This window comes from Vidua chalybeata, chromosome 7 (genome assembly GCF_026979565.1).
Source record: "Vidua chalybeata isolate OUT-0048 chromosome 7, bVidCha1 merged haplotype, whole genome shotgun sequence".
NCBI classification, from domain to species: domain Eukaryota; kingdom Metazoa; phylum Chordata; class Aves; order Passeriformes; family Viduidae; genus Vidua; species Vidua chalybeata.
The window spans coordinates 32531186-32555218 of NC_071536.1; the positions used below are offsets into that span (position 1 = coordinate 32531186).

Sequence of the window (24033 nt, forward strand, 5' to 3'; positions counted from 1 at the left end):
ACCTCTTGCTGCAGAGAAGTACGAGATCAACCAACTGACCAACCCGGTCACAAGAAGTTGACATGAAAAATAACTCCTGTGAAAGTTATCTGACCAAATCCAAAGCAGACTTGCTTAATGAGTGAACAAGTAGGGAAATACAAGAGTCTGGGTTTTTTTCAAGCCCAAATAAAAGAGAGAAGTCAGGAAAAGGATAAAACAAAATGGCTAAGATGCTTATTTTTCAAGATGCTTGATTTCAAGATTCACAACAGCATTTGGGTTTGGGAAAAAAAAATGAGCATTTTTCACTAAAAAAAACTAATCAGGGAATGGTTAACAAACACATGAGGATGTTGTGTGAGTAACATATACTGAAATAAAACTACAGGGGGAATAAATTACAGACAAAAATACAGCATAAATAAAGAGCAAGGGTATCTTAAGCAATGTGTAATTCTAAATTGAGTAAAGGGCAAAAGATGAGATGTAGTTTCGCAGGAAATCTGAAATAGCTCCAGTTAAGCTTAACTTAGGATGCAGAAGCTGTTATATTTGAAATACATCTATGTATTACTGTATAATTGAGGCATCTTGAGAGGCTGTAAGCACCATTATGCAGTAGCTTGTGTAAATATCCTGAGTGAACCAATGATGAGGAGGGAGAAGATAAAATGCAGAGCATAGGTTTGGCTAAAATTCAATATTTTGGAGGGGGTTTAATATAACTTTAAAGAAAATGCAAGAGAAAAAAAGAGAATAGATGAGGATGTCTGACTCTTCCAAGGGTATATTATATGCACTTTACAAATAATTTCACAACCTAAGAGGGAGAAGGGAGGAAATTCAAGTCAGCATGCTTAATACATTTATACTAACTCAATTTTATTGATTTATTTTTGACATTTTAGATTCCCTGTAAAACAAATCCCTTCATAGTGCCGATATAAACAAGTATTTTCCCTTTGCCCTCGGTCAGCTGCTCAAGTATTTTCCCTTTGCCCTCGGGACTTTCTGCTCAAACTCTTTGTTCTTTTGGAGAGCCACTCCTCTGGAATTAGGCTCCCTGGTTGGCCACTGTATCCCATTCTCCTGATAGGAGAGCAGGTGGATCTGGACAGCAGCCAAAGTGAATAACCTGTGACCCAGGGACAGCAGGGATAGATAGCAGCACTGACAGTCAAAACATTAGCATTGAAGGAGTATTTCTCCTCTGACACTTCAAAAATGAAAATTGATATTCATAGCCACATTCTACCTAAGGAATGGCCTGACCTGAAAAAGGTAATAAGAGTTTAGATATTCAGTGCCTTATGTCATCAGCAACCATTTCTACCAATGGGATTTTTGAAAGAAAAATGAACGAAGGGTTCTGGGGTAAATATCACTAGGTTTTTGTCTAATTTGGGATTTTTTTTCCAACTGTAAAATATTTGTATTGCACTACTTTGAAAAGCAAGAGTCCAGTCAGAATGGGATGTAAAACTGGGCTCTGTTCCCCATTTTTTATTTATATTGAAACAATTCTTAAAGTTTTCCTTGAGTTTTTTGAGACACAAATTTTGGATAATAAGGCATAAATTCCACTTTCTTCATAAAAATAGAGCTGTTCTGTTCCATTCCTAAATGGTATTCACTTTTGTTTTAAATAAAATAAATAATCAAATATTAGACAAAATTAATGTTAACTAAGACAAATTCATTCACATCATACCACCCACAGGAATGAAATCATTGACTTCAATGGGAGTGGGGTCACTCTTAAGTACAGTTGATTGATGATGATAATTTTACTAATATCTGTTATTTTTTCAGTTACTGGAAAGAAGTAGCCTGTTGTAGTTAAAATAGAAAATCTCAGTTGTCAGAACACTGAAGCTATTAAGTCAATTTCTGTTAGCTTGTTTGTAGTTGTTGTTGTTGTTGTTGCTGTTGTTGTATTCTTGTCCACAATATTTTTCATGGTCCTGTGAAATGTATTTTAGAATGAAGAATGTCATTTAGGTTTCAATGTAATCAATCTGAAAGGACTTCATAACTATTAGCTCTGGGTTTCTGTGATTTTTAAGCAGTCCAGTTTCAGTCAATATTAGAGAGAGAGCAGCTGGGAAATGTAAACAGCGTATTAGGGAAAAAAAGAAGTAATGAGAAAACCTGGCATTGAAAACATACATAGGATTATTTCTTCATTAGTTGTGAAAAGTAACATCATTATGCACAAAACCACCTGGAAAGGAATGTTTGTTTCCTTGTTTAGCTAGGAAGGTTTTTGTAAATATCTATTTGAGCACCCTATTTGTAATAAAAACAGCTCCTGATGAAAAGCATATACACTGGATGATGTAGGTGAGTATAGAAATACTTTTAGAATAATTAGGTCTGTTTTAAATGGATAGGAGTTTAAATAATCATACTAGAAAAACAGGTTGCTTTTGTACATTTCAGATTTTGTTGTCTTTGTGCAATAACTTCATAAAAACACCTATAGAATTCATTCTGATGTTATATGTGTTTTTTAATTAAATATTTTTGTCTGTAAGCACTTTAAAAGGGCAATCAATTCACTGAGATAAAATAAATGACCCCAAGAATTCCTTGATGTTCACAGATGTACATCAAGACTAAATTCACTAGTGTTAGACGCTGTGGGCCAGCATTGCATTTCTTTAAACAGAGATAAAGAGGCAAATACCAAATTTTTAAAATCTAATTTCCACCTGCTAGGTTTTTTCCCTCTGTTCTGAGCAATTCAATGGTTTATTAATGGGTTCAGCATAGAAAACAACTCTCAGAATTCCCTGGAGTCCTGCGGAAATTCAAGCCATTAACACAGATCATGCAAGGAAAAACAATGAGGCATCTTAACATGCACACATTTATTTAGTGCTAAACTTCTCTCTCTTGTTTCCAGCTTTGTAAATATTGGACCATCAAACTAGAAAATTTTATTGTCAAGATACTGATTTAACAGCCTAGGAAAATATCACAAGTATAGAATAATCACAGATAAAGCAGATATGTATTGTCAATACCTACAACTAATACTTGAGGGGAAGAAGGAATAAAATAAGTTCAAAACCAGACCAGTGAGTTTCTCTGTTGCCTATGGGCTCCTTCAGTACCCATTTCAGGTACTTGTTTTCTGCTTAGCTTATAATTGCAGTTAGCATGGATCTAGTTTAAAGTTCTCGTTAGTTGTCACTTATTAAATTTTCCCAAAATTTCAGTATTTTTATATGTGTATAAACCCATAAATGTATAAATTTAAATAAAATCTACATAGTTGCATAGTTAAACAGAGCACACAGCCTCAGTGACTGCATCTCTGGCTGAGGTCAGGAGGTTTAGTTCTTCACACCCACATTAGGAAAGCTCACAGTGGCACTAAGTGATGATTTGGTATCACAGGAAATTCAGGACTGTGTCCAAATTGTTTACATTTCAGCATAACAAATGCCTGCTCTTACTTAGTTTCATTTTAAATGTTTCTTTTTTGGAGAAATGGGAATTATGAGCATTGTTTTCACTCAGAGATTTCAAGAATTCACTCCTTTCTAATTGATAATTTATGAAAGTAAAAGGAAATCAGAACCTTATGTAGGTTTTGCATTTTTTTGCATGAACAATTCTGAATCTCTCTGAAAGAATCAATAAGCATCTAAGCTTCTCCTTTTTAGCTTCTCTTCCCTGTTTAAATATTAATAGACAAGAGGCTGACCTTCACTCCTGCTGCTGAGTCATAGAAGCTGAAAAGTGGAATCAATGCATCTTTGTGCTAATGATTAACTGATCACAGATTGGAAAATTGTCAGCTCAATTTTCACACTGCCAGATGCTTAATTTAATATTTTCACTGTCAGAATTATTTCAGTTAGAACCTCAATGTAGTAAGCAACTTTAAGCATTTATAAAGCAGTTGTTTAAAAATGTTGTTGAGCTGGAAATTAAAATTCCATGTTTACAAACACTACTAGTCCAGTCCAGCTACACTTCAGCACTTCTGCTGAAGTCAGTGAGGCTACTCTGCCTCAAAGCTGAGCACGTGTAAGTGTTTCTCCTGAATGAAGTATTTTTGTAAGAACTGCGATTAATATTGTTGTTATTATTACTATTATTATTATTATTACTACAGCAGAGAGCTAACTAACCCTGGCTTTCTCTTCTTTCCTCCACAGAGATATGGATATGGTGGATGGGTACAGCTGGATCATCACTGCAAGGTTTGGGCTGTTTGGTGCTCAGAGCTGCTCTTGTGTCATCATCAGGAATAGAAACTCACAGGAGATCTATTGAGAGGCAAAATGGCAATAAGATTGGCTCTGTCTTTGATACAGATTTCTCTAGAGGTCTATTCCTATCAGGCCAAGTCCTAATATACCTCAGCAAAACATTTTGCCTGAAAGATGAAACTCACACTCTCTTGTATGAACCAGCATCCATTCTTATTTATCATCTCATTTTAAAACTTGGAATGGATAGCTCTGAGAAAGTCTTTCCAACAAGATAGGTCAGGCTAAAGCAGATTACATACAGATTTTGGTTGAGTTAGATGCAGTCATCTGTATGAGAAGCTAACCCAAAAGGAACTAATATTTTAATAAACAAGAACAAGCCACCTGCAGAACCCGTGTGTGGATGGCACAGCTTTTGGGATACTTGGCAGCTGCAGGAAGGAGACAGGGATTGGACACATTTCTGGTGATTTTGTTACGGGTCTGATGCTAAAATTCTGTGCTAAAAATAGCTTGCAGAGGAACTTTGTGGCAAGTCAATAATGGCCTTACATGCTCTGCCGAGAATTCCATCCGGCCTACTTCTGTCTGGAAATTCTGCATGGCAAAAAGTGCATGGCAATATCAAATCCTGTTCAGACATGTGGAACTGGGGATGTTAACTCCTAGGATTTAAAGAAACCCCAAAGGCCTCCCATATCATTCTCTGAAGAAGCACCAGGGTCAAACTGGAAGAAAATAATCACGTGCATATTTTAAAAGCGCAATTTGGGATGTGACTGAGTAGTTTAGTGAGGGGAGAATTTTAAATGTAGTTTGATGAACCAAATCAGCCTGCAGGACTTAATTTTTAAATGTCTCTCTCTTGATTCCTACATACATTAATCAAAACAAATATCAGATAATTTTTAGGATGGGATGGAGTAGAGAAGTATAGAATAGAATGGAACAGTAAAGTCCATGTGATCTATTCGTATGTGATGAAGTGCTCGGTTCTACTCTGCCTTTTTCTCACACCCCAAATATTTTTTTGTTTATTGGACAACCTGTATCAATGCACTAAACTTTTCTTAATTTATTTGAGTGTATGGCTACAGTAAACCTCTCCATCAGGTTGGAAAACCAGTTTTACAAGAACCTGAAGTATTTCACCAAGGGATCAGGACCCTGTAGTTGTAAAATTTCAAGTAATTTTCACAACCCGTGATACAGCTAGCAAGTAATTTGACAGGTTGCCAAGGCAGCACACTTAGATTTGCTGAGGATGGCTTTAAAATATTCATTAGGACAGTATATTTGTGAATGATGCATGAAGTTAGTAACAAATTCAAGGTTAAGAACAGTTTGAGTTCTCAGAAGAGGGGGACAGAACCCCCCCTGGCTGAGCACACTAGTAGTAAATATTCTGATTTAACAGGATCTTTTCTTTAGAAAAATTGACAGGACCCTAAATAAGACCAATTTTGTGAGGAAAAATAAAGTGGCCTTTGGAGAGAGAGAGAAATCCCTTTCTTGAAGGGCCCAAAGACTGCCTTGCCCTCAGCTCCTGTTTAGTGGGAAGGTGAAGGAATAGCTGCTGGGTTTTCTTGTGTGGGTTTCAGTTTTTACCTGCAGATGGAGTGTGCTCTCTGCCCAGTGCCTCTGCTGCATGACTGCACTGACCCACCCCACGTGCACAGCATCAGGGGATCCTCTGACTTTCCATTTAGCCCTGCAGTAGATTAAAACAACCAAGAAATACTCAGGGCTTGCAGGTGTTGGTGAACTGTATCTCATCCCTTTGTGCCAGCAGAAATCCTATTGTGTCTGTAGCAGCTGGTGGGCACCCCTAATTGTAACAGACAATTTGCTTCATGTGGTGACACTGCCTCTCTTGGAACAATTCACAAATCAACCAAATATGACACTTCAAAAGTTTCCATGATGATAAAGGAACAGTATTAAATTTCATGACTGTGATAACATTTTGAACTTCCTATGTCTGGAAATTGGTGGCATATGAGAAAGGTTTTACACTAATTCATGTCGTGGGTTTATGCTGTGTATAAGTTTTGTGTGGGATTTTTTTTTCCCAAATTCTTCAATTTTTTTTTTCTTCACAAGGAGAAAATGTAATCTGAAGACAACACAATAGGTCTCCTTTTGTCTCAGTATCACTGGTGATAAGAAATCACTGGACTGAAATTAACTGTGTTGCACAATTATTTCTGTAGTTACTGGAATCATTGTGATGCTATTAACTTTAAAAGAACACACACATTCCCAAAGGGAAAATTTAGCACAGATTTAATTAGAGCATTGTTTTGAGGTCAAAATTTGGTCTGAGGATAAACTTGGATTAAGGTACGTGGTATCTTTTCCAAATAAATATAGAGTGATGTACCTTGCAAAAGGAAGGGGATTTTTTTTATTATTCTGAAGAATTAAATCTGAACTACAAATGACTGTTTTATTCATATCTATTATTGAAATAGTTTCTGTTTAAAAATACCTACTGAATAGAAATAAAAGATCAAAATTTTGCCACTGAATTTCTGTAAGGAGCACAATATATCAAGAGACTATAAATTAGCAGGTACTACTTTGTCACATTTATAATATATGAAAATGTCATTTCACAGGGACAGGCAAAGATGATGAAGGATGGAAAGGTTTTTAGAGTTATTCAAGAGAACTGCTGGGATCCAGAAATACGGATTAAAGAGATGGACCAGTCAGGTACCTCCACAAAGGAACTCAAATCATTGTGCTTCATTTAGAATAACAAATTCTCTGTCAGTCCATCTGAAAGTGTTCAACAACAATATTAAAAAAAAATGGTTTAGCATACTAATTACTTGGTTTAAATCTGTTGGAAGTAATTGGAAACTGATATTCTTTATACTCAGAAGGAACCTGTGCCCATAACTTTCCTCATTCTCAGTAGCAATTTATTCCCCACTAGAATTTATTAATTTTGGGGGATTTAAGACACCAAGGAACTCACTGACAAAAGGATGAGTGACCCTGGATTTGAAATGGCACCATAGATTCCAGTTAAAACATGATTCACAAAGGAGGAGGAAGGCCTTTCATTTTTGTTCCAAATATTAAAAATACTCTTTTTACACATAGGATTTCTTGTATGTCTGTTTCCTTTTCTAATACCTTTTATTTGTTTAGCCCTGTTGCAACCTCATTCTGTGTTTTTACTGTAGGACTCTGAGCCTAGAGAACTGGTACATTTACTTTGTCAGAAAAGGGTTTTCCTCATTTAGAAATTTAACCAGATGCCGAATTTGCAAATTCATTTTCCATCATGTTACATGCAAACCATTAAATGAGGTTGGTAAGATGGGAGACTGAGGATGAGGAAAGGAATTTCTAGGCTGATCAATTATTTTTGCTAGTTCTTATTAACACTGTAATTCCAAGTTACTCTTGTAAGAGAAATATTATGTTAGTAAAGATTATTTTTTCTTAGATTGAGGCCTGAATAGTTCCTACATCAATTTCCCAGTAGACACACCTTGAATATCTTCAACTTTTCATAAGGAACAAACACCTGAATTGCTTAAAAGATCAGATATTGTACAAGCAGCATCTAAATGATTATTTAAGTAGTATCTTCATGAATATTGCTTCCTCCTCTCAGGCCTTATCACCCTCGACAAGCTCATGAAAGAGGTTATGGCCAGTGGGGAGTTGGTCTCTTCTCCAAGATAACAAATAACAAACAAGAAGAAACTGCCTGAAATTGCATCAGGGAAGGTTTAGATTGGATATTAGCAAAACTTTCTTCACTAGAAATGTTGTCAAGCCCTAGAACAGCCCTGGTGTAGTCCCCATCCCTGGAGGGATTTAAAGGATGTGTAGATGTGGTGCCTGGGGACGTGATTCAGTGGTGGGCTTGGCAGAACTGGATTCATGGTTGGAATCAATGATCTTAGAGGTCTTTTCCAACCTAAATTATTTTGTGATTCTGTGTTAGGAGATAGTCTGGGTTATTCTTAGGGAGGTTTAGTGCAACACATAACATAGGCTAGCTTGGGAACTCACCAGGTAGTGGGCAATTTATGTAAGCACAATTTGGACAATTTTCATCTACTTCATTTTCACGCTGGAAAAACAGTATTTGAAACTACAACCATTAGACATTTAATGGGAATGCCAGAAAGCCTTTGCAAACTCTGAAATATGCTGCCTTGTCACAGAATCCTAGAATCATGCCTTGACTAGACTGGAATGTTTCTCTGAGTTAGCTCAGGGATTTTGGGGATTACCAAATCACTCAACTACACAGTGGATCATAAATAGCCTTTGGGCATCTTTCTCTTTCAGATATTTCCCTCAGCACTAATGGCAAGTTTCTACAAAACAGTTCTGCCCCGTATATTTATTGTAGACAAAGGGAAAACACAGGAGGATTTTTTTTTTTAATTTTTTGCAGCAGCTCTCCAGAAAATAAAATGTATCATGAAAGCAGCATCACAATATTCCTTCATGGACTAAACAGTGCTCTCTTGGTTAAAAAATAATTTAAACCTGTATGTTACAGCACCATCTGGTGACTTGGGACCTAAAAATGTCCCTTTTTATTACAGCACTCCAAACATACAGGCATCAGCCAATTAATTATGTGGTGCAGGGGAAAAAAGGCCTTGGTGTTTTTCAGTCTTTCATCCTTACTGCTCAGCTAATGATAAAGACTGTGGACCACATTTATTACTTTTTGGTTTAGAAAGCTGTAACTACTTAGTTCAAAGACTGCTTTGTCTTACACAGGCTGAGATAGATTATACCCAAAATTTAACCTGCAAACATGGCATAATATTGGGACAAAGATACAAGGAGTCTCCCAGCTGAACAAAATTAGAATCAGTCACTGAAAGGTATTTTTAACTCAGAAAGATAACTTAGAGCTTGGTTGCTAAAAGGCTTTGTTTGTGCAATGCCCAAGAAATCTTGCCAATAATAAGAAATGGTCTCCAGTGGACTAAAGAGACTCAATTAGTTCTCCTCACCATATGTCCTAGGTCTAATTGCTGTACATACTTCTGCCTTGATCCACTCAATAAAGCAAGCTATCCATGTAACTCAATAAAACAAGCTGTAAAAGTAATTAACATCACAGTTCTGTGACATAAATCATCAAAATTTTGTTTAAGAAAATATATCAGTTCATCCTAACTTCCTTTCCTTGTTATTTTCTCCTATGTAAAACCCTCTGAAGAGGGTAAAAAAGTAGAGGCTTTTCTGTGCTGATTCTTCTTCCTAAAGCTAATGTCTAGGAACAGTCAGCTTGGAAATGTAGGAAACAGTCAGCTTGGAAACCTTAAGGTTTATGTTAAATTTGCTCAGAAGTGTAAGAATGGATTGAAAGCAGATACAATGGTTATTTTTGAAAACTTGGAGAATGTTCTCAACAGATTAATCAAGTGTCCATATTGGTGGATTATCTAACTTGGATAATTCAGTATTTATGTAATTTTGCAAACCTAATCCCTACCCCTAAACCATTGCTGCTGTATATAATATTAATCAGATCTTGTAGCAATCTGAGTCAGCTTCTTCTCTTGTTTCCTACTTAAACTTTTGAGGAGGAGGATAAATCATTTTAATCATTCAAATATTTTGGCAAGTCATTTAGAGTTCTCCTAGAGATCATTTTTCTGGGGTTTCTTTCTGCCATCTTTTGTTCTAGTAGTTTTACTACTAACAACCAAGTTAAATTTTTTAAAGCATGACAAGATGAGTGCAAAAATATTACAAATAAACCTAACAAACACCAAAACAAAACAGTTTTGCATGTAACTATTTTGTGAGGTCCTAATTACTCTTTATTGTTTATTTTGTTTTTCTGCCAGGTTTGTTGTTTTCACTCCTGTAACCTGTCACCCACAATATTATGATAGAGATTTGTGTTTGAGCAGAAACAAAACAACATGGGCTTAATTCTTTTTATTTTTAACATCAAAGTTACTTCTGAAAACAGGCAGATTTTTTAATATTTACAACCTCAGTAGTCCAGACACAAGATGAATGAAACCTAACACAATATAGCTTTGGGAACACTTAGGAAAACATTGTTTAACAACCATTGTTAATATAATGCTATTTATCTTTGGGCTAATTCTTTTATTTATTTAATATATATGACAAATTCACCCCAAAGTAAACTTGACTTAATGTATTCTGTTGATTTAATGTCAGTTTCATTCATGTGAGAGCAATACTAAATTGCTATTTTAATTGTTTGTACATGTGCATACTAGATCCTTCTAAAATCAAAAACTTTAATTTCACAAATTAGCTAGTATGAATATGGTAGTGTTTTTTCTTTCTACTTAGCAAAAATATCCAAATCCTAATAAATTGATATACTATGAGTTTTATTGTCATGATCCTAATTAAAAAAAAAAATCTGTATGTCACTGTTAAATCAGTCTTTGTTATCATTAAAGCTTTTACATTCTGCCTCTCAAACCAAAGTACTTTCTTATTTGTAACATTTTATCAAAAACAGACAACAAAAAAGGAAGGATTAATATTTGCTTTTTCTTACTCAGGAGTCACTGTCCAAGTCCTGTCCACAGTCCCTGTAATGTTCAGCTACTGGGTAAGTTCCAACTAACATATTTTGTAATTCACATGTTGCAACATTTTTAAAATACAAAAGCATCTTCCTACAAATTGAAGTAGTCACTAGAATTGCTCTGCTGTGAAAATGAAAAGGCAAAAAAGGAGTGAAGGTATGAGAAGATGTCTGCAGGATGTCCTGGCAAAGCTCCACACCAGAGGACACACAGAGAAAAGATAAAACAGCAACTGAATTTCTTCGGGGGGCCTTATGGGGGCAACTGGAAATTGAGAGAAATCATCCAACATGAATCCATGGTTAGCAGGCAGACATATATGTATACATTCCATGAAAGCTAGACACCAATCAGTACTTTTTCAGGGGAAGAAAAAAAAAAATACATACAGGATGTATTTGTGACCTTGTCCCACTTCCTTTTAAATGTGGCATGGGACTCATTAACCTAGAATGCTTTGAATCTTAAAATTCAGGAGCAAATTCAAGTTCCTGTGTTCCCCACATGGTGATCTTGAGTGCTTCAAAGAAAAAAAGACAGGCTGAGGAGATAAATCACAGTAAAATGCTGTTCTAAACACATTCTGAATGTGACTAGCAATGTGCACAGGTCAGGATGCTTGTATGTAAATGGATTTGTGCATTTAGAACCATTCTGTTAAGCCCACATATAAGAAATAGAATTGATATTCAGAATTTCTAGTTGTAACATCTCTTCAAAATTTTATTCTTGTATCTAAGGGAATATTTACCATTAAATATGTATTGGGGGGAAAAACAGAGATTGATTGCATGGATATTGCACTTCCTTATTAGAATTATGGATGTTATTTCCTTCTAAATGTTAGAGAAGTTTGCTCAAGCTTTCTCTGTAGTATTCGCATGTTCCAGCATCTCCAATTTCTTATTTTTATTTCTTCAGCTCCAGTAATAGGAGAGTAAATATTCATTGCTATGTATAAAAATTGTATACTGAGGTTTTTGCATGGGAATAAACAAAACCAGGGGACTGCTTTACACAAAAGACCAGGTACTTATGTGCATCAGCAACCTGGGATTTATTACACTCATCCTGAGCAGTAGAGGCAACAGCAGTTGATAAAATATTCAAGAGAAAAAGCAGAACTGCACCCAGAGGTTTTAAAGTGAGGCAGAATTTAGCCCTACTGGTTTCCAGCTATTCAGAACTGTAAAGCAAATTTGGATTCAAACCCTACCAGTTGTTTGCAATGACATTTATCCAGTAACTTCCAAAGGTGATAACATTTGAGAACTATATTTAAATGTGCTGCTCTGCTTCATATCTTACCAGGCCAAACCTCAGGATACTTTAGATCTTGCCCAGATATTAAATAATGACTTAGCTGCTACAGTAAAGAAGTACCCCAAGAGGTTTATTGGGCTGGGCACGTTACCTCTGCAAGCTCCAGAGCTGGCTGTGAAGGAAATGCACCGCTGTGTGAATGAGCTTGGATTTCCTGGAGTGCAGATTGGTTCTCATGTCAATGAGTGGGACCTGAATGCCCCGGAGCTGTACGACATCTATGCTGTGAGTAGCTGTTGCTTTCCTTCTTTGGGGGAATTCTGTGATATGGAAATCTGTCTAAAAATATCTTGGAGCACACTGAGTTATGGAGCCTTCTAATCTGCTTAGTGATCAGAGAGACTCAGCTTTAATTGTAAATGATAATTCTTTATAGGATATGATGGCAATGATACAACATATTCTGAAACTTATTATATAATAGTGAATAACAAATTTTATTATACGAGTTCTCACTGTGGATCTGCCTTCTTGATTTGTGAGGGTAAGTGCAATATCAAATAAAGCATTTCTGCACTGCTTGCATTTGAGTTCAAGTTACTGTATCCAGTCCTATTGAAATAACTGATAAACCCCCCTAAGATTATCAGAGATACCTATAGCACCAAAGTACCACACAGAACTATGTAAACAGGACCAAAGTTTCCAAACTGAATGTACTGATTATCAAATGAATTAATAGATAGCATTTCTTAAATAGCCTGAGGTCCAGATGAGGATGGTCATTTGTCTAAATTAGGGGTTTAATCAATGTCCATTCTGAATCTGTTTCTCAAGTTATTAGAGCTCTCAGCCTGGAATTGATTCAGAGGTTGTTTTGCAGGATGCTCAATTTATTCTAAAACTCTGTTGGTGCAGCATCTGGACTACTTGTTTTTATGGCCATATACAGTCAGATATCAACATCTGCTCTTGGAGATACCCACATTTATGGAATCACAGCATGGCTGAGGTTGGGAGGGGCCTCTGGGGGCCACCTGGACCAAACCCCTGCTCAAGCAGGGCTGCTTGAGCCAGATCCCACGTCCAGGTGGCTTTTAAATATCTCCAAGGATGGAAACTCCACAATCCCTCTGGACAACCTGAAATTTCCTGATCTCCACTGAACCTTTTCTTCTAGGGGACACAGTCCCAGTTCTCTCATCATTCCCTCACAGGAGAGATGAACTCTCTCCAGTAACTCCACATCTCTGCTACTGAGATCTCTCTCTTGTTCTGGGATCTCTCTCTATACTGTATACTGTACATCCTTCAGCTTATGTTTCACACATGTAGGAAGTAACCCCTTTCTTTTTTAGAAACATCTCTAGGTAATACAGATTATCAAATTAAGCCATATTGGATAATGAACTTTGCCAAACTACCAGGCCAGCTATTGAATTGCTATTTTTAGTTTACAAATGTAGATGGCAATTATTCTCCATGATCCAAAAGTTGCAGCTTTTATTTATGCATGTATGGGTAAATAAACCCAAATTTTTCAAATGTGTGATAATCTCCTTAGCAACAAGAACATGTCCAGAAATACATCTGACAAAACGAGCTGTTAAATCTTGGTTAAGCATATGAATGACTCTGATGACTGTGTATTTAAATTTAAGCATGCAGTTAAATTACAGTCAGAGTCAGCATCCAACACTAGTCTTCTGTTTTCCTTTCCAATGATGTTAGTAGTTTTGGAAAAAATACTGTACTTGAATAGAGATGGATTATTGATCAGAATACAGCCAGATTTTGAGTTCTGAAGAAGGGTTAGGAATATTTTTATTTTTTTTTTAAACCAGGCAGAGGGCCAAAGGGGACAAATGTAGTGCAACTCAATGAAAATTTCTGAATGCAGCTGGAACAATTCTGTAAAACCATCCTCAAATGATTTGATAGGACAATATGGGAATTCATTCTCATACGTGTAATGAAACCAAAAGAATGTTTGCTTGAACTGATTTTATACTGCAGGATGGCTGAAAAGCATAGCTGGAAAAGCATTTTTATACTGCATTATTCTGAGAAACACTTGGTTCACCAAAGAGATGTTATCATCTATGCTTCCAGTCCTGTAGTCACAGGAAGAGCTGTGAAACTGAGTGGAGACTTCAGAATATGGCCCAGAGGAGTAAATAAAGCCAACAATATAGTTTATAGTTCTTACTTATGGGCCTATTTTCATTACTAGTACTACTGCTCAGTACAGATTTGCAGGTCATTGAAAAGCATGACTAAGATCTAAGATGCATTTTGCTATGATTAGTCAAGATTCAGACTTTTTCTTTTTGCTGCAGGCTGCTGAGAAATTAAATTGCTGTCTCTTTGTGCATCCCTGGGACATGCCGACAGATGGGAGGATGTCCAAATATTGGTTTCCCTGGCTAATAGGTAAGGGTATATTTACTTTGCTTAACCTACATTTATGAACTGGATTATGCCCAGGAGATTGCTGCCAAGTAAAGTACAAGTACGGAGAAAATTATATCACTTTTCTATCAAACTTCCTTTTTTTTTAAATCTAGCATTATGATTAAGTCTATTGTGTAAACTCAGCAGTCATTTGTTTCTAAGCTTGTTTAGCTTTTCTTTTAAATACTTCAAATTAAAATTATTCAGACTAGCAACAGAATATAGTATTCTCTTTTGCCCTAAGTACAAGGAGCAGATAACAAGGAAGAAGTGAATCATCTCAGAAACTGGCTCCTCAAAAATGACAGGAGTAAATGAATGAATAAGCAAAACCAAACATTATTTCCTAGAATTTCTTGGGTTATTTCTTAGAAACAGGTTGATCAGAGAGGAAATAAATATAACTTTACATGAGCTGTAGCTGAAACAAGATTTACTTTGAAAGCTCTCAGTATGTGGGATGCTATCTGATTACAGTTTTTTACCTTTTTGATAGGTAAATCACACCACTGAACAACAGGAGCAGGGTTATTCTGCTACCCAGAAATGTTTAGACCTAATGCTGCCCTCATGTATTTTGTTCTGTGTTGGTTTGTTTTGCATGGTTTTGCTCTGCCACCAGTTCTGAAAAACATAAACAGCATACATATAATACACAATAATAACAATTCTTGCTGTCCCAATCACCAGTGCATTATTTTGAAAATGTATCAGTTAGTGTTAATCAGATCAGGCTCAACAACACAGATTTAAGAAGAAAATTAAATTATTACATTTACTTAACAAAGTGTAAATAGAATGTTTTCATATTAAGCCTGATAATGCTTTGCATCTTTAAAATGGCATGACATTCTAAATATGTTGGGTGTGATCAGAAGCTGAGGCCTGCTGTAGGAATATAAATTCCTATTCTCTTCCTAACTGGGCATCCAGCTCAGCCAGGAGCAAAGAGAGAGAGAGGTTAGTTCTAAACTGTAGGATCTGGCATCATGTGGTAACCAAACCCCAAATCTGTGTTGGACTATCCATTAATGTATCTGCTCCACTTTCCACACAAACCCACAAGCAGAGGTGAGAAGACACCCTGGCATATTCCAGACTTGTCTCTGAGCAAGGATAATGGGAAGCAGGCATGTACAGGGTATCTCAGGACATACCCAACCCATCATCTGTCCTAATGGAGTAAAAACTGGACTTAGAATTCAGAACACCTTCACTTCCAGGCCTGTATCTTCATTTCAGTTAATTAGTGTTCAACTCTGTGTCCCTCCAGTAGAAATAATGCATGACCTTTGGCAGCTGCCCTGCAACTATTACTTTTTCAGTTGACTCAAGGCTAATGGAAGAAAATTAAAATAACATTTAAAAATCAAATGGGAAGTTTAAAAAGTAAAGCTCTTATACAATTAAGGTGTTTTTCTTCTTAGGCATGCCAACAGAAACAACCATGGCCATTTGCTCCATGATTATGGGAGGAATTTTTGAAAAATTCCCTAAGCTGAAAGTTTGCTTTGCACATGGAGGTGAGTAGTGTACCACGTGAAACTCCTGTTCTTTGGCTGAGCATGGTACAGTTGTATTTTCTGGTATCTCAGCTAATGGGGTCACCACGTGAAGCCTGCCACCAGCTGAGCACTATCACCCCAAAGAAGACAGTCTGACAGATCAGCTGCTTTTATGAGCACTCTCTAGCCTGCAGGGCTTGAACTGGTACAACAGTTAAGGGAAAACAAAGAGGAAGGGGAGGCAGCAGGTGGTTTAAGGAAAGGGAAGAGGAAGCAGCAGGAGGAATTTGGGCATCACAGTAGTGAAGAAGTGAGAAAAATAGAGAAAGAAGCTAATGAAGGTAAAGGAGTAAAAAACCACTGGTGCAAAGCACTTTCTTTCTAAATAGCTGACAGGAAAACTTATGGATCTTTGGTGATAAGGTGGCTTTTTCCCTGTTACATACTTTCAGCTTATTAAAAGTTATTAAAAATTCCTTCTTGCAGGTGGAGCTTTTCCATACACAGTGGGTCGGATCTCCCATGGATTCAATGTGCGCCCTGATTTGTGTGCCACGGATAATAAGGTGGATCCAAGAAAATACCTTGGCTCATTTTACACAGACACTCTTGTCCACGACCGTGGGGCACTAAGGCTGCTAACAAGTGTAGTAGGAGAGGTGAGTTTTAGTGCTTCCACAAGTGGGTGAGTCATTCTTCAGTTAATTTTCCAGGAAACAGCAAAAGGAGAAGAGAAGAAGAAAGCAGGAAGAAGATAATGTCACCCAGTGAAATAAATTCATGGGCTTCTGCCATGTTGATAATGCTTTTACCATATGGATTTATTAAAATGGTGGGTTTAATCCAGGAAATCATGCACTTTCAGCCTTAGTTCCATCCTTCTCTGAGCTTGTTCAGGATGGGACTTCAAGCAAAGACTACTTCAGTTTGGAGTCTGGTTTTCAAATGGCTTAATTTTCAAATTCAGGTGCATGCTTGAAAAAATCAAATTGTATTTCCACTTGGGAAGTTATAGACAGAAAAAAATCAGTAATAAAGAAGTCTTTTGTGAGTATCTCAGAGAGACAATTAAACATTATGGGTTTGCAGAAGTATTTTAGTTGTTTGTAAAGAAATCTTTATAGTTTAGCAAACCATTTAAATGATGTGCAGCATGGGACAGAAAAATCTTAAAACATTCAAATAATCCTTTCTCATTTAGTAAATGCTCAGGAAGGGATTGAAGATGGCATCCCTCATGCCAGCTTCCAATGGATCACTGCAAATCAACAAGATGCCTATCTTTGTGCCTTGATCTCTGCACCTCACAGTGTCTGCAGCCAGAGGCAGATACCTCCCAGATGTCAAATCAGAAATGCAAGCTCTGACAGGGATTTTCTTGTCTCAACAGCTGCAGTCCTGTTTCCTGTACATCAGTGTCTAGACTCACATGGTGGCTATCATCAGGGCCTGCTGTATGACCAAAGTTCACAAACACCACTCAGCTGATTGGGGCTTTTTTCTACAAAAAAGAATCTGTTGATTTCCCATTTCTAATAGTCTGAACAGTTACTGCAATAAATCTGCTCTAGAACTGGTACAGAAGTGACTTGGCTAGGCCAGACAAAAACAGCAATGCAGCACTATTGCTTTCTTTATTGTGGTACTATGAGCTCAGGTTCACACTTTAAAATCTGTGGGTTTTCAGTTCATACTGCACCTGTAGCTTTGTGACTGGAGTTCTGCCTGCAGCTCCCCTGCAGGACTGGTGCCTTTTAGGAAAACTTTGCATTTGAAGATTCATGGAAAATCAACCATGTGACAGCACAACTACAGCTTGAAACAATAGTAGGGAAACTTTTGTGACATGTATATCTTTGTACAATACAGTAACACTGCAGCTCTAAGGGGTGGAGACAACATCCTTTTGGTTAAACCACCCTGAACCAAAAATAGATTTATGGAAGGAGCCCCATAAAATGTGCAAAAAACCTGCCATGGAGCCTATTTCCATTAGGAACAAGTAAGATAAAACCCAGCTCAATTTACTCAAAAAAGATCTGGAATAAGCTGTTAGTACTGGAAAGTTCTGATAACATCAGTGGGTATTAACTCAGGTGGCATTTGCCATCTCTGTGCCAGGGATTAAGTTTAGGCACCAGATGGGTTACTAATAAAATACTAGGGCTCCTGCCCAATACTGATTTCTTTTATTTTCTGTTGCCAACCTCTAAATAGCAAACAAATCATGGTCCACAGCCCAGTAGTTTTTGATATGCATTATCTTTTGAATCTAACTGTATCTTAAAGCAAGTGGCTTTAAGGTGTTTTTTTGCAATAGATGTTAAAATTTTACTCTGTGTGATGTGCACGTCCATTCTACAAGACACCCAAAGGCTTATGGAGTAACAGTTCAACACTGCCTCTGTTACCTCCTTTTCTGAGAAATCTCCCCAAATCCAGACCATGTTCATTCTAAGTATATTTTCATTGTACATGCTGTTCTAATACACAAGGATGAGTCTAGCTCTTGAATTTTAAATTGCCAGTGCAAGGAGAAAAGATCACTCACTTGTTTCCTTTTACCCATTTTAAAATATTGGGAGACGCTTTGCCATTGTTAGAAAGACCTTGGTAAATTAGCAGCTGTGTGACTCAGGCTGGCTGAGACCACAGATTCTTTTTGTGATCTCAATCTGTTAAGCTGAACTGTAGATGTCAAGAGCAAAGCAGGAGGGAAAGTACAACAGGATGCTGAATCCATTGCTGAAGAATTGAAGTTTTTTTCTGTCTGAATTTGTGTAGCACACAAGTCTCGGGGCACTTCTGTTTTAGAGTCAGAAGTTTTGCATCTCAATGCTCTTCTAAACTATTGCTGTTGTGGGAAAGCTGCTGTCTTTGCACCACACTTTAATTTCTCTACTTTTCATCCTAAGAAGCTACACATAGACTCTGGTCCTTAATTGTGATTAGTCTTTGCAACTGTAATTTTGAGGAGAGAGAGAGATTATGGACTGTAATTTGATAATCTAAAAGTCACTCAGCATTAGCCTCTCTGGTGTCTTATTTATTTTGTCAACAGACTATTAAAATTAAGAGTCTTAACACAATAAATTTGGCCAGCATAGTACACAGGATGTTGGTGTCTTCTTTAATTCTCCTCTGAGTATTTTGAGCTCAAACACTGTGACATCAGGTGCAATCTCAGTGCTGAAAAGTCATGAGTCAGATACCAAAAACATGTTTTTTACACTCAGGACAACTTTCTTTCTCTCTTCAATAGCCTAAGGCATCTTGTCCTTGAAAACAAAAACATTCACATCATGATTTCAAACTTTATAACCATGAAGATTAAAAAGTTCCCTCTTTTTATAAGGAAAGTTGACATTCTCACTTAACACCCTTCCATGAGTCAAATACTTAAAGAAACACCAACTATCTCAGCGCTTTCAGTGCAGACATGTGTTGGCAGAGTAACACATATAAGATTAATAAATGCTGGGCTAAAAACAATGTGATGGAGTCTTGAGGCTGACACTGTAACTTTGTGAGCTGGAGGTTTGAAATAGGCCAGGTCTCCAGAGAACAGCTCAGAGCTGTGCAGGAAGGCATCAGTGTGAGGGAAGATGTGCTTGGACATGGCTTTGGGTCCCTGGGGAACAGCCACTGCCTGGCACCAGCGTGTGGTGTGCTGGCCTTGAGCTGATCAAAGTTAAAATCCACTGACAGCTGTGATGAGTCGTGTCCATTTAATCTCCTCCCTTCTTAGTTTGGGGTGCAGGTTGATTGGGGATGGAAGCAGAAATACACACTCCTGAGAAAGAATCTTGTAAGAGTGCAGAATCGCTGCAGTCCTTCGCTCCCCCCGTGACGAGGTAGCATGAGGTGAATACAAATAAACACAAAATCCCCAATGTTGCTGGCTATAAAAAGTGAAGAACTGGGTTGATATGGGACTGAATGATTCAGTGCATCTCTGCAAAAACTTCCCCATGGTGATTCCTCCAGAGCCATCATCCAAAGGCAAAGCATTCTCTGGCCAGAAGCTGGAGCTTAATTGACCACAGCGTTCTGGACTTTTTTTCAGGTGCATCATGGCAGTAGGAAAGAAGGCGAAATTCAAGGCAAATACAATTTTTTCTTATGTAAGACGATGAAGTCATGCTTAAATCTTTCTGAGATTCATTTTCAGATTTAGGTCCTTACTACTGTGAAAAAATTTGTGCTGAGTAGCAGGGTCCACTGAGGTTAATCATTAGCCCCATGTACCTCTCTAATAGGAGAGATGTGCTAATTAAGGAAATGACCTCCAAGTCTTCTAGGGAAAATTGACTTTATTGATATGGTTTGGAATAATATAACAGTATCCCTCATGCTAGGAGCATTATTCATCTGCAGAGGCTTCACAGCACTCCTCTGAAGCTGGTTGCTAAAGACAGGTATTGCAACCCCCATTTTATAGATGGGTACAAAACTGAAGCTCAAAGGGTACAGACGAACAGGCCAAGATCACTGGGAGCACAGCAAGCATGCTGCTTCTAAATTTTTCTTACTAATTTACAGTTCTTAATTTTACTACTAATGAATAGATCCCATGATTAGCTGTGAAATACCTTCAAACAGAGGGAAAAATATATCTACATAGAGAGGAAAAGAAAAATATGTATTATTGCAGTGAGGATGTGGGATTTATTTCTAGTTTAGTATGTAGGAGATGTAAATAAGAATATACAAACCTTCCTGTCTTAGATGACCTTCCCTAGTAAACAGATGGACAAATTCTATGTTTCCTTCTCTTTTACTTAAAAACCCACTTTCTCTTATAAACCTGGTATGGTTTTTAGGTGTTTTTTTTTAATCATAAAATACATGACATTTGTTTTTCTTATCGGAATAAAGCATCTTGGTATTGAATATTATAAATAAAAGAATGTATTTAGCTGCTTCAAAGTACACACATCCAAATCTATTTTGTTTAGTCTATGCTCAGAACTGGATTTATTAGACAGAGGGTATAAATTTTCCTATGTTAATCTTATGTTAATTCTTCTATAATAAATTAGAACACAGGACAGAACATAGGAGAGAACAATAGAATGTGTCTCTTCTGTTTAGATTTTGGGCAAAGGTTTGTGTAGGTTCTTTCAGAGACTTTTGGGTGACATCTAGTGGAGATTAAAAAAAATTTTTAAAAGCATTTGACAAAAAACCCCAAACCATTTCAGAAAATAACTGAATGGTGTTTTCTTCACCCTATTTCAGTTTTGAACTCTGATGACAGAGTTTAAACATTATAACAAGTGTCCAAAATTCATCATTTTGATTTCAAATCCATGAGACATTTAAAAACATACATTTTTAATGAAAACTCTGTTTTTTTCAAATACTCCTGTCTGCAGGAGATGAAGTGTAAAGGAAAAGAGACTTTTGACAATATCAAGAGAGCTGGCAGTATGCCCTCTCCAAGGCTGATAAAATGGGGAAATATCATTCCAGAGAGAAAATGAGCCTGTAACAATGTGGTCCTACTGAGGATCTGCTTGTTTCTTTTCATCTCTGATAGCAAGGGATGTTGCACACAGATTTTTATTGAATTTTCTTCTCACTGACTTGCTTTCAGAAACAAATCATATTAAGTCACCCATATTTTCAGCTATGTGTTTCAAACCCACAGTTAATATCCAGTCCCAGACAAAGACAGTGACATTTAAAAAAAGCTGCAGACTTCCAGAAATATATGACATTTTGTAAATGAGATTTAGGTTTTATTATCTCAAGTTGAATACCAGTTAAATTAAATTAAGTACTTTTTTCAAATTTAAATATTTGTAGTAATTTTACACTGTATCATGTTTTCAGTAGTACCCCATTATTGCATCTTTTAAAGTAGCACAAAGATAGTTTTTATTGTTTTGTATTTCTTATTGCATGTTCTTCGCACCCATTGATAATTTTAAATTTGTGTGGGTGTATTTAGCCAAAAAATTTCAAATTCAGGACTGCAAATCCAACCATCTTTTCTGAGTTTGGCGGAGAACTTCCTGAGATTCTTAAAGAAATGTAACCAAAAGTCTCAAATATATTTTGTACTCCACACACCAACGCAGAGCGTGGAGTGAATAAGGCAGAACTGAGAAGGAAGAATTCTGTGTATCCTTTATTGGCCATTTAATTATGGCAGCATTTAACCACGATTAATCACTGAGTTTAGGCAGACCACTTGCAGGGGCAGTTACATTTCAAACCAGCACCACAGTACAGAAAATCAGTCTAAGTAGGAAATGTGTTTTAATTTTTTTTTTTTTAAGCATTTGACAAGTAAGAAAATCAAACCATTTCAGAAAATAACTGAATGGTATTTTCTTCACCCTATTTCAGTATTGAACTCTGGTAACAGGGTTGAAACATTATAACAAGTTCTAACTGTGTTTTACTCACTCAAGCAATAAACACGCCTCAAGCCTGGGATTTGCATTTTCAACTTTCTGCTTATGAGAATTAAAATACCATAACTTCAGATAGATACCACAAAAATTATTAATAAATAACCTGCATTTTTTCCAAACAAAATTAATCCAAAAAACTCTTCAGTAATTGTTTCCAAGCTTTGTTCTTTTCCTAGTGGAAGTTATGATCTTCATATTCACTTTCAAAATTAATCAGTCCAATATATACATCTAATTTCTTGTTCTTCATTATACATTCCAGAAAGCATGTGCTCTATTGTTTAATGTTAATTAAAAAGAAATTAAAAATATGAAAAAATTAAAATTTATTAGTTTAAAATATAATATTAATATTACTATAATATTGTACATATTAATATCCATATTATTTAAACTCTATTGTTTAATGTTACAACAAAATGTACAATTCTTTTTTATTACCAGGACAAAGTTATTTTGGGGACAGATTACCCTTTTCCACTTGGGGAACTGGAACCTGGAAAATTGATTGATTCGATGGATGATTTTGACTATAAACTGAAGGTATGGTTTTTATATTTGAGGGGTTTTCCCTCCTTTTTAAGTCTCTGTTCAAGACATGAGATAAACCACTGAAAAATCAGTATAGTACACTGATTTCTGCAAAGACTGGAAGAGACCCTTCAGTCTCTTTGCAGCAGCTCCTTTTAAAGCACAAGTAAAAGCATTTGAGTTAAATATGAGCTAAGCACAAACATATGTATATGTTTTGTTTCCACAGGATAAACTCAAGGCTGGAAATGCTCTGGAATTTTTGGGTCTTAGCAGAAAACAATTTGAATAATTATGAAGTACTAAAGTGGCTAAACCTTGGAAATAATAGCCTTGTATTTCTATTGGCATGTGCAATTGTGCACATGAAAAATAAAATTGACAATTATCTGACAGTCTCCTGTTAATTCCAAAGCAAAAGCAAGGGTACTGGAAATGAGTGTGCACAGGTATTGCCTGAGGATTTAGGCTGTTTTTAAACAATTCTGAAATCCCTGCTTTCATAATAAAGGAGAGATTTCATCTCTTGCAGTTATAAGAATCTCTGAATTATATTCAATGCCGTGTTATTAGGACTCGATTCCCAGGAAGGAAAGAGCTGAGAAAATGATGTACTCACTACATTTCTTTGTTACGACGGCCAAACAGAATTTGAAAGAATATTAAAACAGAATTTAAACAATGTTGATGCACAGTAAAAGGCAACATTTGCTTTTATCCACTGTGGAAAATGCAGCCCACCGCACTCAGCTCGGCACTGCAGGTGCACTCATGCTTTGTCAATGTTGTGACAGGATGGAAAAGGTCTGTGTGGGGACTTTACATATTAGCTGCCACCTACAGCACTGGGAACTTACTCATCAGAAACAATTTGAACAATATGGTTGTAGGTGCAGAAATAATGTATTTGTGTGGGTAATACTTGGTGTGTCACTGTCACTGTCACAATAAATACTAGTGTTTGGCAACAGTATGGGTTAATGTTCTATTCTTACAAAATGCTTCCTAAAAGTAGGAATTCTATGAATTCTGTGAAAAATAAGGCTGGATATTTTAAATGTTGAAGTGC

At 36.6% G+C, this 24033-nt stretch overlaps 1 protein-coding gene across 2 annotated transcripts; it reads left to right on the forward strand.

Moving 5' to 3' along the window:
- Nucleotides 1-1158: 1158 nt before the first annotated feature.
- On the forward strand, nt 1159-23934 carry ACMSD (aminocarboxymuconate semialdehyde decarboxylase). 2 transcript variants are annotated; one of them, XM_053948244.1, is made up of 10 exons: nt 1159-1263; nt 4155-4199; nt 6833-6929; nt 10760-10809; nt 12098-12334; nt 14389-14482; nt 15931-16026; nt 16495-16667; nt 22878-22976; nt 23194-23934. In XM_053948244.1, the coding sequence occupies exons 1-10, from the start codon at nt 1207-1209 to the stop codon at nt 23254-23256; spliced, it is 1011 nt and encodes a 336-aa protein (XP_053804219.1). In that variant the 5' UTR covers nt 1159-1206; the 3' UTR covers nt 23257-23934. The 2 variants fall into 2 exon arrangements, with proteins under 2 accessions (XP_053804219.1, XP_053804220.1); XM_053948245.1 differs by lacking the exon at nt 1159-1263 and adding an exon at nt 3837-4023.
- Nucleotides 23935-24033: the final 99 nt, after the last annotated feature.

What these genes read in the sequence shown, in the direction of transcription:
- ACMSD (XM_053948244.1), top strand. Translation starts at nt 1,207, where the DNA reads ATGAAAATTGATATTCATAGCCACATTCTACCTAAGGAATGGCCTGAC. An exon ending in TAAAGAGATGGACCAGTCAG is followed by an intron (nt 6,930 to 10,759) that starts GTACCTCCACAA and finishes TTTCTTACTCAG; the next exon opens with GAGTCACTGTCCAAGTCCTG. An exon ending in TTGGTTTCCCTGGCTAATAG is followed by an intron (nt 14,483 to 15,930) that starts GTAAGGGTATAT and finishes TTTTCTTCTTAG; the next exon opens with GCATGCCAACAGAAACAACC.